Source organism: Heteronotia binoei, chromosome 1 (genome assembly GCF_032191835.1).
Source record: "Heteronotia binoei isolate CCM8104 ecotype False Entrance Well chromosome 1, APGP_CSIRO_Hbin_v1, whole genome shotgun sequence".
Lineage (NCBI taxonomy): Eukaryota > Metazoa > Chordata > Lepidosauria > Squamata > Gekkonidae > Heteronotia > Heteronotia binoei.
Window position 1 is genome coordinate 258,856,228 of NC_083223.1, and position 16,434 is coordinate 258,872,661.

Consider the following 16,434-nt stretch of genomic DNA (forward strand, 5'->3'; position numbering starts at 1 on the left):
TGAATCAGAGTCTCAGCGTGGCTTACAGTCTCCTTTATCTAAGGTGCTACTGGGCTCAAATCTAGCACGTTTAACTTAAAGACCTATTGGAGGGGAAGGTGGGATGCTATGTGAAAGCAATGGCAGGAAAATATTTTTATGGGACTAAAGGGTTACTTAAGAGAGGATTCATGGAAAGGGAAACAATACAGGTGAATGACTGCTGAGTAACACACATGCATCAACTGTGTATGATGAAACAATACAGGTGAATGACTGCTGAGTAACACACATGCATCATACACAGTTGATGCATGTGTGTTACTCAGCAGTCATTCACCTGTATTGTTTCCCTTTCCACAGTTGTATCCCAGTGTATTAACACAATCATGCAAGACCCTCTTTGTGGGTCTCTGGCTCTGAACATTGACATAGTTTAGCTCTTTAATTATAAAAGGTTGCTGACCCTGCATTAGACCGTGCCTGTCCTTAAACCCGAGTACCTGAAGTTGCCTGTATCTTGATACTGATCAGGGCTTTTTTTGTAGGAGGAACCCCTTGCATATCAGGCCACACACCCCTGATATAGCCAATCCTCCTGGAGCTTACAGGGCTCTTAGTACAGGGCCCACTGTAAGCTCCAGGAGGATTGGCTACATCAGGGGGTGTGGCCTAATATGTAAAGAAGTTCCTGCTACAAAAAAAAGCCTTGGTGTTGATCAATCTCTTGGGATGGAAAAAACTCCCAGTGGAGCAGCACTTACATCCTCGGTCACAAACTCCTTGCTCAGTCCAAAGTCCGTGAGCACCACATGCCCTTCGCTGTCCAGCAAGATGTTCTCCAGCTTCACGTCGCGGTAGATGATGCCAAGCTAGGGGGAAGATGGGATCAAAATCTTATTGGGGGGAACTCAGGGAACCAACAGGCTGGCTTGCCTCTTTCGGGCTTTTCGTCTCAACTGTTGGTTGCTGGGGCAGAGGAGGGGACACCTGCACCATTCCCCTCTCCCCCAGAAGAAAGAAACAAATAAAGAAACTGTGTCAGAGAAGCTAAAAAACAAAGAAGAGCAAAGTTGGGCTTGGGTGGAGCGAACAGAGCAACCATCTGAAAGCTATCCCCCTTTCTTTGACCTCAGCGATTCTGCCCTTTGACCCCTGCTGTGTAGCATAGGCTGGTAATTCTCAGCCAATGAGAGAAATGCTCAAGCCACTGACAACGCTCCCTCGAAGCTGTGGGGTCTCATGAGCAAAAATTCTACTTCGTGAGCTACCGGCATGAAAATTATGAGTGAGCAATTTAGCTACTGCACATATTGGTTCGCTTTGGGGCCATCCTTCCTGAGCTAAGACAAAAATGTGTGAGCTGGAGGTTAAAACACAGTGAGCCAGCTCACACTAAATCAGCCTAGAGGGAACACTGGCTCCAAGCACTTCCTCTGGTTCAGAAGCTAAGCTCTACAACAAAACAAGCTCCTGAATTAAGCCCTAACTAATTTGAAGGTTAAAGACAGTAAGGAAAGCTCAGCTGGATCAGGCCCAAAGTCCATCTTGACTCTGTTTCCAGTGAGGGCATACCAGATATCTCTGAGTAGCCCATAAGCAGGGGATGAAGGTAAAGGGCCTCCACTGCCATTCACACCTTTTGCGCCCACGATTCAGAGATATATTGCTTTTGAATACTAATGTTCCATTTAACCATCATAGCTAACAGCTGCTGTTGAGAACACAGGAAACGTCATAGGAACATAACAGAAGCCATGTTGGATCTGGCCAATAGTCCATCCAGCCCAACACTCTGTGTCACACAGTGGCCAAAATCCAGGTGCCATCAGGAAGTCCATCAGTGGGGCCAGGGCACTAGAAGCCCTCCCACTGGGGTTTCCCAAGCGCCAAGAATACTGAGCATCACTGCCCCAAACAGCGATTTCCATCTACACCTTGTGGCTAATAACCACTCACGGACCTTTGCTCCATATGGTTATCCAATCCCCTCTTGAAGCTGTCTATGATTGTAGCTGCCACCACTCCCTGCAGCACTTTTTATTGGATCAGGCCAAAGGGCTGTCTTGTCCAGCATCCTGTTTCAGCCAGATGCCTCTAGAAAACTCACAAGCCAGGCATATGGGCAAACCCCTTCCCCTATTGTTTCCCCCCCAGCATCTGGTATACAAAAGTCAGCCAACTAGAGTCTGGAAACCTCTGTCCCTGCTGCCACCTTCCTTATTCACACAACACATGTGAGCTGTGATTTCTCATGTACGCTGGCATGCAGAAAGCATTGGGATGTATCAATTCCCCTAACTGCATCTTTTTCCTCTGGCACAAAACGCCCTCTGCCAATGCCACTGTTAGTGGAAGAGATCTGCAGGATCCAACCCTTTGGTGCAGTCGACAGTTGTAACTGCTTCCTGACCCACACTTCTCATTTCACATAACAGTCCTTCGCCAGGGTCAGAGTAACAATTAGGCCAAGTAGGCACTGGCCTATGGGCCCCCATACCTTTAGGGGCCCCGGGTTGGCTTCCCCCCCACACCGGTATCCTCCCTGCTTTCAGCCCTCCCAGGCTGCACGCGCAGCCAGCAACTGAGACACTCTTTGCCCAACTTGTCTGGTGCAGCTACTGCTGGCATCACCACCAAGTTTGCCTCTCCCCCCCCCCGCAGCTTAGTAAAAGGGGCATTTAAGAAGGTGCCTGCTGGCTGGTGCAGGGGTCGTGGGCAGCAGGGTGGGCGCTCCAACTCTGAGATAATTTGCTAGGGGCCCCTGAGATCTTGACTGCCTAGGGGCCTCTCCAGGGTTTAATCCAGCACTGCCCTTCGCTATGGGAGACCCTTTGCTAAATCTCAGATAGTTTGGAAACAGTGCTAAGCACTATTACGTAATGCTGATATGCCATAGCTACACTGCCCCACAAGCTAGCACTTTCATCACCATGGCTTCTTCCTCTCTCTTTTTGGAGGAACACGGTGCCCTGACGGCTAGGGTATCTTCTTCCTTTGCTTTCAATTGCCTGCCTGCAGCCGTCTCGTTCTCCTCCAGCTGGTGTGGATGCAGCATATGCCAGCATTCGGTTTGCCGATATGCTACTCCAAGGTACATGTAAAAGAGTGCCACAAACCTCTCTGGAATGTGCATCTGTCCTTATCCTGAAAGTAAAAGTAATCCCCTGTGCAAGCACCAGTCGTTTCCAACTCTGGGCTGACATCGCATCATGATGTTTGCCATTGCCTTCCCCAGTCATCTATGCTTTACCCCCAGCAACCTGGGGACTCATTTTACCGACCTCAGAAGGATGGAAGGCTGAGAACCTTTAGCCAGCTATTTGAACCCAGCTTCCGCCAGGATTGAACTCAGGTCGTGAGCAGAGCTAGGACTGCAGTACTGCAGTTCACCACTCTGCACCACGGGGCTCTTGTCCTAATCCTAGCTATCTGCATTTAGGAGGGGGCCAGGGAGAAGCAAGGATAACACACCAGCATTAGCCCGGGATAAGGAGTTAAGATGCTTCTTTCCCACCATTGGGTTCCTTCTAGCACAGCCCCAGCTCACACTGTTTCTTCTGTTTCCATGTCATCCCTGCTCTCCGTTCTTACCTTGTGCAAGTGTTCAAGTGCCAAAATGATCTCCCCGCTGTAGAAGTGCACCTCTTCCTCAGAGAAGTGGTCCCGCTGGTACAAATGGGTAAAAAGCTCCCCGCCACTCACATAGTCTGTAAAATGGGAGGGCAAGGAATCAATTTGGGAGCATCTAGTCCAGACGCAGCTTCTCAGATCCAAAACACCCTTTCAGTGCTCTCAAATACTCTTCCTGATTTACACCCAGCACCCTCCTCTATGCCACGATAATAACAATGGGGGGACTCCCCTTCCCTATTAAAGTTGTGTGTGTTTTGAGCATCCACGGTTCTAGGGAGCAAGCCCTGGAATTCCAACAATGTCCACCAAAAAAAGAAAAGGACAGAAAAAAACAAGTGCTATAGACACGAAGTTTCTAATACTCAATATTGCACTACATTAAAAAGTGCAGGTGACAATCAGGGGTAAGATAGGCCGGTTAACTTCACAAGGAATTTCCGCTCCCTAGGTGACTGCCCATGGCCAATGGCTAGTAAAAGCACAGGAGGAAATAATGAGCACGCTTATAACCATCGCCTTTCTTACTGGCTAGGTTCAAGGAAGAAGAGAGCCAGGTCTGCAGAGCTGGAAGACAGGAGGCAGCCACCTGTCTTGCATCTGGACCACTGTTTTTGCATTCAGGAGATGGTGGCTATCACCTCTTCTTCCTTAGGAAGAAGGCAGTCAGTACTGTAAGCTCTGCTGCCTTGCCTCTTCACTAGGAAATGGCAACTGGCAAGGAGGAGGTGGTAATGGCGGGGCTTTTTTTGAGTAGGAACGCACAAGAACGCAGTTCCAGCTGGCTTGGTGTCGGGGGTGTGGCCTAATATGCAAATGAGTTCATGCTGGGCTTTTTCTACAAGAAAAGCCCTGTGTGAACCAATGGTAATGTCAGGGCCTAGTATGCAAATTAGTTCCTGCTGGGCTTTTTCTACCAAAAGAGCCCTGGGTAGTGGCATGACGCCATTGTTCTCATTCCAGGACTGCCCTCTGTGTGAGGAAGAAGAGTCGTTAAAGACCGGAGCTATCACCCCTCAACAACTGGCTCACCACCTCTTCACTGCAGTACACTGGCTCAAAAAAGGAGAATGTTGGATTGAAAGCGATATATTGACATGACACAGACCAGTCACATGACCCAGGCAAGTCACATAACTTAGGGTAGCCAGGTAGGCTGGCCATTTGTTTGTTATCAATGGGAAAACTCCTGCTGGCACTCCTCCTGGTGCCCAACTGAATGGGGTGGGGATGGGGGAGAGATATCAGCTACGCCTCAATGTCACTTCCTGCTGGGACTCAGATGTGGCACTGGGGTCTCTCTAGGAATCTTCCCAATCGCCACTAGACATAATCCTAGAGTGTCGGTGACATCACTTCCAGGTTCCAGTCGGAAACAATGTCAACATCCATGCCCCACCTCCTATGGTTCAGGTACACACCTGGCAAACCTACAATCATGTGAGATGATTTAAGCTCATTTTTATTTCCCAGCCCACCCTTAGGCTACTGTCTGGCAGGCCCACAGCCAGGATTTTAAAAGTTAGGGGCAGGGTTTTTTTTATAGCAGGAACTCCTTTGCATATTAAGCCACACCCCTCTTATGTAGCCAATCCTCCAACAGTTTACAGGGCTCTTATTACACGGCCTACTGTAAGCGCCAGGAGGATTGGCTACATCAGGGGTATGTGGCTTAAGATGCAAAGGAGTTCCTGCTGCAAAAAAAGCCCTTGTTGGGGGGACACATAAAAAAGTTGGGGGGCAGTTAGCAGCTCCCCTCCCCTGGCTGCTGCAACTCAGGGCACCTGACTCAGTGTGCCTGACTGATTGGCAGGCCCTTTAAATGGCATGGGAGGGCAGCAGCTGCAATTTAAATTGTGGGGGAGGGAGGGGTGGCCCCAGCCTCTTGGCTTTCACCCCCATGGTGGTGGCAGGGGGAGGAGGGAGAAGGTCGGGGCACCTGATATGCAATCAGGGGGCAGGGCCCCCACAGGCCCCCTGTAGCTACAGACCTGTTGTCTGGACAGGAGAAAGATGAAAACCCAGAGCTGTCTTAGGTACAGAATTTTAGGGGACGGAGTCTGCACATGCCTCATTTCACCTCAGCTAAGGTCCCCCACACAATCTTACTGCCTCACAGAATCACAGAGTTGGAAGGTGCACCCAAGGGTCATCTAGTCCAACCCCCTGCACAATGCAGGAACTTCACAAATACCTCCCCCTAAGTTCATAAACGTCATAATCCATGCACAACTATCACCTCTGCAGCAAAACGTAATTTTTGAGTCCTCCCCCCCCCCCCCACAACTCCCATGTCCCATCCTGATTTCCTTGTATCCTCATACCTAGGATAAGATGGAGCTTGGAGTCAGTCTGGAAGGCATAATGGAGTGTCACCAGGAAGGGCGACTGGCGCACATGTTCCAGCACTGCTCGTTCAGTGCGTGTGTGCTCCGTTGTCTTGGCTTTGGCCACTATGGCTGCTTTGCGCAACACCTTCATTGCGTACAGTTTGCCGGCATCATGGCCGCTGAGCTTGCGCACCAGGAACACTTTCCCATAGGCTGGAGAGAGACATGGCAGATTGGTTACCATAGTGACCCCTCAAGGCACTTTCCCGCCACACTTCCTCCCATTTCATTTTTCATTTGGTACTGCCCTGCCTCCCGTGCTTGTAATGGTTCCTCCTCCTTATAAGACACTGGATTAATTTTGTTTGGAATATTTACACTCTGCCTTTCTATCAAAAGTATTGAAGGCAGGTAACAAAAATAGCATGCAAATGAGGGGTGGGGGGAAAGAAACACAGTAATAATCAAATTACTATGATACCAGTTAAAAGAGTTAGACCAGGGGTAGTCAAACTTGCTTAAAGTAAGAGCCTCATAGAATAAACATCAGATGTTTGAGAGCCGCAACACAAGAACATCAGATTTTTGAGAGCCACAAGACAACAAGAAAGGAGAGAAGGAAGGTGGAAAGAAAGCAACTTAAACTTTAAGGCATTCTCCAAGCTGCTGGCTGGCTTGGCTTAGAGAAATGATTTAAAGAGACAAATGCCTTCTCCAAGCTGACCAATGGGGCGCTGGGGGCTTCAAGAGCCACATAATATGTGTGAAAGAGCCACAGTTTGGCCACCCCTGGGTTAGACAGTAAAGCAGTAATCTATGGTACATTATATACCTCATAAGAACATAAGAGAAGCCATGTTGGATCAGGCCAGTGGCCCATCGAGTTCAACACTCTGTGTCACACAGTGGCCAAAAAACCAAGTGGCATCAGGAGGTCCACCAGTGGGGCTAGAAGCCCTTTCACTCCCCCACCCCCCACAAAGCATCAAGAATGCAGAGCATCATTGCCCCAGACAGAGAGTTCCAACAATCGGCTGTGGCTAGCAGCCACTGACAGACCTCTGCTCCATATGCTTATCCAATACCCTCTTGAAGCTGTTTATGCTTGTAGCCGCCATCACCTCCTGTGGCAGTGAATTCCACATGTTAATCACCCTTTGGGTGAAGAAGTACTTCCTTTTATCAGTTCTAACATGACTGCTCAGCAATTTCATTGAATGTCCACAAGTTCTTGTATTGTGAGAAAGGGAGAAAAGCACTTCTTTCTCTACCTTCTCTATCCCATGCATAATCTTGTAAACCTCTATCATGTCACCCGAGAGTCGACGTTTCTCCAAGCTAAAGAGCCCCAAGCGTTTTAACCTTTCTTCATAGGGAAAGTGTTCCAACCCTTTAATCATTTTAGTTGCCCTTTTTTGCACTTTTCCCAGTGCTATAATATCTTTTTTGAGGTGCAGTGACCAAAATGACCTTCCCATTCCAATGCTCAGCATAGTAACCTGTGAACAGACATATGATCTGTGTACAGCCGGAGTCCCTGACCTGGTGCCCATGGGCACTATGTTGCCCGCCAACACCTTTACTGGTGACCACCAAGTGTTTTTTGGAGACTGGAGATTTGATTGTATATGCAGATTTTTAAAAAAATATTACTGCCACCACAGCACAGGTATCTTCACTATGTGACTGAAAATAAGCTGAAGCAGTGATTTTACAGATCACCTCACCTCAGCTATTTGTGGCTATTTTGTGTCAGAATTCCAAAAATGCCCATAGACGCAAAAAAGTTGGGGATCCCAATGTATAGCGTATACTTTCCTTGACAGATTCATTGAGCAATTTTCATGTTACATTCAATGCATGTCCAGTGCAATGTGTTATTTATACCACACATTTATTCTGTGACTGGTCCCTGATTTCATTTGTTTATTTATTTATTTCTATTTGTATCCCACCCACCCCGGCGAACAGGCTCAGGGCGGCTAACAGCATATTAACATCATAAAATACAATAATCTATTATAAATCAATATTAGTATAAAACATTAAGCAATTATTAAAACAATAATATATAAAATTAACTGATTTGTAAAGTGAATGTGCGTTGTTCTTACAAACAGATGTAAGCATGTACATGTGGGATGTACCAGTGCTCACAGTAACATGTGAACAGAGCCATTATACTACTGTATTATAAAAATGGTGGGCATCAGGTAAACATCTCTAGGGAGGGGATTTCATTGATGCTATGGCATCACCACTGAGAAGATAATGGATGCATTCATACACACTAAATAATACATTTTGCAACTGGATTTTTACTGTGTTTAAGAATAGCGAAATCCACTTGCAATTAGTCGCTGTGTAAAAGCACCGACTGTTCTCTGGCCATGCATGTCCTCTGATCTGTAGTGTTGGAGACATCAGGTATGGATCTGGTCATGTTTTTCACCTAATTTTTCTTTCTACTACAGGCCCTGCCCCATATGGCTTTTATCCATGCAGCTCTTATAATGCTCAGCATAGCCTTTTGGGTAATCAAAATGAACCACTTCCTTTCTTCTTCACTATCAGTAAAGAAGATGGTTGGATCAAACTCCAAGAGTAGTAAGATCTCTGTAAGTAGGCAGACCTCATTAAGGATAAATAGACTTAAAGTGTCGCTCAGAATATGTCAGGTGCCCCAAAATGTAATGCTTTTAAATTTCTGATCCACATTTAGACAAATTCAATCAAAAATTTCTGCTCTGTGCAAAATTTCATTTCAGGCTGTCCATTACAAATTGCTGAAGAATTCTTGCTATAAGGTCAGATCCAGCAGAAAGTTTTTGGTGATAGAGGGGGAGATTTTCAATTATTCCTCCTCTCATTGCAGACTTCTCCCCCGCCATCCAGCTGTTGCTGGGTGGGCGGTGTTCCCCTCTCCCCCGGGGAACAGCATTTAAAAGGCATTTTGGGTTGAAGTGCAGCTCTGCTAATGGAAATCCTTTCCATCACCAAAGATTTTCTGCAGGATCCAAACCATTAACAAATTGGTGGAGTGTCAAAAGTAATATGTCTAACAAGAATCCATTTGTTCAGAGATGGTGATATGCATTAAGTCTTGCGATGATACAATTCGGGACTCCTTTAGAAAACATCCATTATTCTCTATGTTTTGCGACCTCTTAAATTTGTGGGATTTATTTCTGTATCTTTGTCACGAAAATGTATAAATTACTTAACATGATAATGACAATACTGTTTATGATAATGGTATTTTAGAAACTGGTTGTGTTCTATATGCTGGATGATTTTTTTAATGCAATTTATCATTTTCGTGATTTCACAAATACATAAATAAGAAAAAAGAAACCAGCAGCTATTTTTGCTACAATGCTTTATGCTCTGCCTTTGCTTTCTGCCTTTTGTTTTCTCGCATATTCTGTTCCTGACACACTGTGAAAAACTAAATATAAAAGTTTTAATTAAAAAACAAAAAGAAACTGGAAGTTACACATCTTCCTTTCCCTTCTGAAGGTGGTTTCTCCTTACCTCCAGTACCTAGGACTTTGAGTAGTTCAAAGTTTTCCATGCCAACTTTCTCCTCATGGCCTGTCAAGTTTGCTGCCAGGAAACAAGATAAAAAATATGCATGTTAGGATGTGGGTGGGAACATCATGGTCAGGGGAGGGGGGAAGATGAGGCCCTGACTTGGATCTTATGGCAAATCTCTGTTGACAGACGAGATACAGTGCGGGACTTCCTTGCTCACCCACCCCACCTGAGGCAGCCCAAAATATTACCTGAAACACTGTTCTGGAGGGACTGGAAACCTCCAAGAACAGCACAAAGAGAGTCAGGACTTTGTAGCGTGGGGGGGTAAATCAACAAAAATTGTCCCCCTTTCCATTAGAGGAAATTTTCCACACAGGATCCAACCCACTTAGAGATATTCCAGGCCTCTTCCTCAAATTACCAGGCTTCATTTTTTTAAAAATAAAATAAAATGGCAAGGCCCCAATCCAGGCACTGTTAGTCATGATGACTCCCACTGAACCCAATTTGACATGCAATTCACAACTCACTCAAGTTTCCAATGGGATTTAAACATAGCTACATTTCATCAGGTTAAGGCCATCATCTTTTACCTCTTTTACATATAGATAGAGTTGCCAGTTCCAGGTTGGGAAATTCCTGGGGATTTAAGCAAAGTGGAACTCTGGGGAGGTAGTGTTTGGTGAAGGAGAGGAACATCAGTGGGGCATAATGCCACAGAGTCTACCCTCCAAAGCAGCTGTTTTCTCCAGGGGAATGGATCTCTGTAGTATGGGGATCAATTGTAATTCTGGGAGATGGCTTGGAAGCTGGCCACCTTAGACTGTGATGACTAGCACTTTTCTAGAGCCACTCAAATGACTGATGTCCAGCTGTTCACCTATTGTTTCATTGTTTCACACTAACTGATTGAATTAAAGAACCTTAATTTGATCACCTTTATTTGTGATTTTGATATTTTTGCTCTCTTGCATTCACTCAAGAGGGCCACTCCTTCCGTGTGCTTTGCCTAAGGCCCAACTACCAGCTTTCAGTCCACAGCCCTGAAGGAAAGGAGGAACGGAGCAAAGAGCCAACAGTGACCCACTTATCCTTGCCTTTCCTGATGCCACATTCCTTTTACTCATGGACACCTCCTGTCCCCACCCTCTTCCCGGGAGGGGGGTTCTTGGGAGCAAAGGGGAGGAGGCCCCATTTCCGGCCCATGAGTCACCACTTGGCCAATGACAAGAGACAAACGGGTCAGTACCTGCCCTTTAAATTACCTGACATGAAGGAACCCACCATGTTACCTCAGCAATTTGAAAAGAGGCTAGGGAACAAGAGTGTGGTGACTTTTCACTTACAACATTTTGTATCTTGTAGTTATTTGGGCGTTTATGCAGCTCTAGTAGGTTAGCCATATTTAGAAACATTTTCTGAGATCTTATGCTTCACCGATTTAAATTTTTTTTTTTATGAAGTACTTAAAATATTTTTATTTATTGTTTACTTCATCAAGGGACTGCCTTTCTCACAGAGATTCAGTGCAGACTACACAGTTTACAACAGCGCAATAAGGCCGGTGTGGTACAATTTCAAACAATGCAAATGAGGACAATATAATACGTACAATGAACAATGCAATGGAACACAAGGTTAAGAACATTGAACTGCTAATGTTACAGACCATACAATGAACACCCCACTCACACCCATTTAGAGAGCCAGTGTGGTGTAGCAGTAATTGTTGAACTAAATTCTGGCAGACCCAGGTTCAAATCTCCACAGAGTTGCAGAACCTTGCTGGTTGAATCGTGGACCATTCACACACTCTCAGTCTAACCTCCCTCACGATAGTATTATGAGAATAAAATGGAAGAAAGGAGACTGGTGTTATAAATGGCTTTGAGTTCCCACTGGGGAGAGGTAAGGTAGAGTATAAATGAAGTAAATAATCTGTAATAATTCCAACCCCATTCTTCAGGAGGAATAGAAAGGTTGTTAAAACACCCTGGGAAATTTAATACACGACAAGATAAGGATGGCCCACAAATATCTTAATTTCAAACAGACATGAATGCCTGCTCCCCCTTTTGCATTTAATGCCAAGACGCTCAACGCTGGAATATATGAGCAAATACTAACGAAAAGTGACTCTAAGCATGAGCAGAGTGCATTGGCCCCCAGCAATGACACCCTCTAACACACATGAAAATTGAAACTGGTGTTTCTAGGAAAGGCAGAGTATATGATAGGCAGGTTCCCAGTTTCCCTGTTACTCTCTGAACACTTTCCTGAAGAAGAGATGCTATGAGAATTTAAGAACTAATTTGCTGGATCTGGTCAAGGGTCCATCCAGCTCAGAACTGTGGTTCCAACATCACCAAGCCTTCTGGAACATAACCATCACAGTGTAAGGGTAACAGCCATCCCATTGCTTGGCCCTAGCACGGTGCACAAAGGAATACTGCATCTGAACAGAGAGGCTCCACAGTACCCCAAAAGAGGCATGCATAATTCTTTGAGAGCATTATTGCATATATGACCCTCCCCAAGATGTTCAAGAGCACTGGGAAGGGGAATTGAGGGGAGGGCATTTCGGCTTTCAAGCATAGCATAAGGGCAGGGCTTTTTTTTTTTTAGCAGGAACTCCTTTGCATATTACGCCACACACCTCTGATGCAGCCAATCCTCCTAGAGCTTACAGGACTCTTAGTACAGGGCCTATTGTAAGCTCTTCGAGGACTGGCTACGTCAGGGGTGTGTGGGCTAATATGCAAAAAAGTCCCTGCTACAAAAAAAGTCCTGCATAAGGGTGTGGGGCAGGTCCACAGAGCAATTCTTAACATTTGGGCAATTCTTAACATTTGTTCAAATTGAAAGTTCTGTTCCTGTCATGCCCCACACGCAAAGTAAGGGTGTGCCTCATCTCCACACTCTTGTTTTTTTCCCCTTCTACCAAAAAAGGCAAGTGGACGGAGAGCGGCAGGTTTGTGTTGGGTGTCTGTATGGGAGGGAGAGCTAATAAACAGCCTTGGCAGAATGTATAACTGATCACAGCCTCAGTCTTTCCTCTGTAAAACAAACAGCACTAAAGATCTAACTTGAGAAGCTTATAGTCATTTGCCTGTTAAATTAATGTTCTGACCAGGATGGCCCAGGCTAGCCTGATCTCACCAGATCTTGGAAGTTAAGCAGGGTCAGGCCTGGTTAGTACTTCGATGGGAGATCAACAGGAAAATCCAGGGTCATTAAACAGAGTCAGGCAATGGTAACCCATATCTGAACATCTCTTGTTTTGCAAACCCAATGCAGGTGTTTTTTTTGTAGCAGGAACTCGTTTGCATATTAGGCCACACCCCCTGATGTAGCCAATCCTCCAAGAGTTTACAGGGCTCTTATTGCAGGGCCTACTGTAAGCTCCAGGAGGATTGGCTACATCAGGGGTGCGTGGCCTAATATGCAAAGGAGTTCCTGCAAAAGAAAAAAAGTCCTGCCTATAGGGTTGCCATAAGTCAGCTGCGACTTGACAACAACAAGAACAAAAGAGCTAAGATCAGAGAGATGAGGGTTGATATCCCTGCTCACAACTACACGCTATGTTTCCTCCCCTCCAATTCCACCCAGGTCCTCAAGATCAGACATGCATTAAGAGGAACGCTGGTGTGCATGGCCTGATTCGGACTGGGACCACAGTGCACAGCAACAGGTGATAATGGCTTTCCCCTTTTTGCATTGTTGTTCTTATCTAAAATACTCCCATTGGGAGCTAAGCGTGTATGGATGGGGTAAACTTAGGTTTCTCCACAAGGGCAAACAGCGCCCCCCTAAGGCTGTTTTAAACCAGGAAAATAAGGCAGGGGGGAAAGCCAGAGGCTCTCCCCACACAGAGGCCCTGACCCAATATCAGGCCTGCATGTGTGTGGGAATGAATTTCCTATCACAGAACTCACAACATACCTCCTGATCACATGGACCTGGAGCCCCCCCAGGGAAAAGTAGTTAGGCCCTCAGCCAGAGCTGGATTAAACCCTGTGGAGGCCCCTAGGCAGTCAAAATCTCATGGGGGCCCCTCGCAAATTATCTCAAAATCAGAGCACCTGCCCTGCCATCCCTGGCCCCAGCTGCAGCCTGCAGGCACTGCCTCAAAAGCCCCTCTGACAAAGCTGCAGGGGAGAGGCAGAGAGAGGCAAACTTGGCAAAGAAGCCAGCAACAGCCGCACCAGGCAAGTCGGGCAAAGAGCTGCTCAGTTGCTAGCTGTGCGTGCAGGCTGGGGGGGCTGCAAGCAGGGGGGAAACTGGGGGGAAAAGACAGCCCGGAGCCCCTAAAGGCATGGCGGCCCATAGGCCAGTGCTCACTTGGCCTAATTGTTAATCCGGCCCTGCCGTCAGCCATGAAGATCACAAGGTGACCTGGGCTGGGACACTCTCTCAGCCTAACCTACCTCACAGGATTGTTGTGAAGTTAAAACAGAGCAGGGGAGAAGCATGTGTGCCGCTCTGACCTGCCTGGAGGAAGATTCAGGACAAAAAATGAGAATCAAGAGTTTTGCAGCCTGGGTGCAGGAGACCGGATCCCATAAATGTCGTGGCTTAATCCTGGAAAGGATTTCTAATGAAATAAGCTTTTCTCTGAAACTTGCAAAGCTTGGCCCTAGAACCGGCACTGTTTTTAAGAGTGTCTGCACACCTGCAAAGTACCCTTACAAGCCTTGGCGCACGCATGCTATCTAAGGCGCTACTGGACTCAAATCTAACAGATATTCTGGAACTAAAGGCCAAAGTTTTGGGAACAGCCACAGTAACTGTTTTAAAAGGTGAAAGCATTAATAATAATCATCTTCTGTCTTTAATGGAGGAGTAATTAAGCCATGATCTCCTGACAGCCGACAGGCAGGCAGCGAACCCACTCTTAGGGGGCTGCCTGGGAGCCTCATACCCCAAACAGCCCCTCACTAGTCAGCCCTGTTCACACGTACGCTCTTCTCACCACCCACCTGCCAACGCCTCCAAGCTCCCTCGCAGCCCCCACCTACCAATCGAGGCGGGGGAGGGCTAGTGATTCAGCAGCACCCACCCCCGCTCTCCCTTGCTGCTGCCCCCACTCCAGCTGGGGAAGGAGGAGGAGCTTGCATAAATTAGGGCCGGGGTTGGGGGGGGGCTCCCATACTTCGGGAAAAAGAACAGTCTTCCAGGCTCGGCCCGCCCCATCCCATCAGCAAGCAGGGTAGAGGGAAGGTCTATGCGATCTCTCCTCTCCCCACCTCGCCGCTCCGCATCTGCCCAGTCCCAGGCGAGCTAGAGAGATTGCCCAATGCCACCTTCCCTGCGAAACCAGCTTCCAGCTCGGGGCGCAACAACTCGGGATATCCGCTCTTGCAAAGCTGCTTGTTTTGCGCAGGAGGAAGCCAGAGGAGTGCCTTTCCTTGCACCCCGGTCGGCACCCCTGGGATCCTCGTGCACCCCAGATTTTAGTTGACGTGACACGATCTCTGCTCCCTCCCCCCCCCAAAAAAAATCTCGTGCAAAACCAAATCGGGTTTAGGATCCCAGATCTAACACCTCCCCCCCCCCCCCGCACAAACACACCAGTTTGAATTCGACCCAGTTCAGGCACTCGAGGATTTGACACACACACACACACCCCAGTCCCGAATCCCGCGCACTCCGGATCTTGTTTACACACCGCGATCGGAACTCCCCACCACGAAAAAGGACAATCCCCTCCCCCCCCGCGCCCAAAAAACCTCGAGACCTGACCCCGCGGAGCCTGGCCTCGGCATGCCCTCGCCGTGCGCCTCCAAAAACCAGGTCATGAACCGAAACGCCGAGGCTCTCGGCCAGCAGCACGGGGCGCCCCGGGGGTCATCTTGTCATTCCAGGAGGCGCCGTCTCGAGGCTCGGGCGCCCGCTCCCCGTCCCCGACCAGCACCCCGACTACCTCTGCCCCCCCCTCCGTGCCTGCCCCAGAGGGCGCCCGAAGAAGGCACCCCCGAGCGTCTCCAAAACCCCCCGCGCGCCCGCGCCGAAGGGGATCCACCCAGCGGCTCTTGCGCCCCCCCCTACCCAGCCCGCTGCGCCCTCCCCAAGCGCCTGGATACCGTCGGTGAGGGGCAGCTCCACCGTCTCCTCCTCGGCTCCGCCGTCCCCCATGGCCAGGCCGGCTTCCCTGCCTTGCCCTCCTCAGCTGGCTCGCCTTCCTCCGCTTCGGTTACATGGTGCGGGCCCTGCGCTTCCTGGTGCAGCCAGCAGCCCGCTGCCGCCGCCGCTGCTGCTGCCGCCTCCAGGCCTGACTCAAGTGGCAGGAATGTGACAGCAAGAAAGAGGAGGGGAACGGCAGAGGGAAGCAGGGGACCCGCCCCGGGGAGGGACGGAGGACCCCCCTTCGCCTCCGCTAGCGACCCCCCGCACGCACCAAAGCTGCCTAGGGGTCGCCCCCCCTTGGCCCGGACTTCTTGCCCGCCCCGCGCCTACTTCCCTTGGGATTCCTGCCCAACAAACGCTTGCAACGTGCTTCTTGGGGTAAGGAGGGAACAGCGTGCTGTTGCGCTTGTATGCAGCGCCTTGCGCCTCGCAGAAGCCACATTCGAGGGCAACGGGAGGGGCCGCCGCTTCCATCGAATGGGAGGTTCAGGACCCAAGATGTGGCCCGCGTGGCAGTGCATTGCTTTGTTGATTTAGGATATTTGAAAACGTTAAGGCCCTTGTCCTGTGTTGCAAATCTCTCTCTCAGCTTATGTGGAGGGTGTTCCACGGCACAGGGACTCAGATGTTGATCACATTTTGCTACCACGTCCAACTTGTTGAGCCGTCATACTGGTGGTACCTTAAAGACTAACAACAATTTTGTGGCAGGGTGTAAGCTTTAGTGAGTCACTGCTCACTTCTTCAGCTACAGCTAGAATGTATCTGTGCTCTGAAGAAGAGAGCAGTGACTCACTGAAGTTTATACCCTGCCACAAATTTTGTTAGT

At 48.3% G+C, this 16,434-nt stretch overlaps 1 protein-coding gene across 1 annotated transcript in view; it reads right to left on the reverse strand.

Annotated features, from left to right (window-relative positions):
* RPS6KA4 (ribosomal protein S6 kinase A4) overlaps window positions 1-15,838 on the reverse strand; it is a 59,605-nt gene extending 43,767 nt beyond the window's left edge. Inside the window, exons 1-5 of the mRNA XM_060254438.1 lie at window positions 15,563-15,838; window positions 9,477-9,548; window positions 5,937-6,155; window positions 3,574-3,689; window positions 744-851 (exon numbers count right to left, since the gene is read on the reverse strand). Coding sequence (XP_060110421.1) covers window positions 744-851; window positions 3,574-3,689; window positions 5,937-6,155; window positions 9,477-9,548; window positions 15,563-15,614 — 567 coding nt within the window. The 5' untranslated portion in view covers window positions 15,615-15,838. The remainder of the gene's footprint in view (window positions 1-743; window positions 852-3,573; window positions 3,690-5,936; window positions 6,156-9,476; window positions 9,549-15,562) is intronic.
* Window positions 15,839-16,434: the final 596 nt, after the last annotated feature.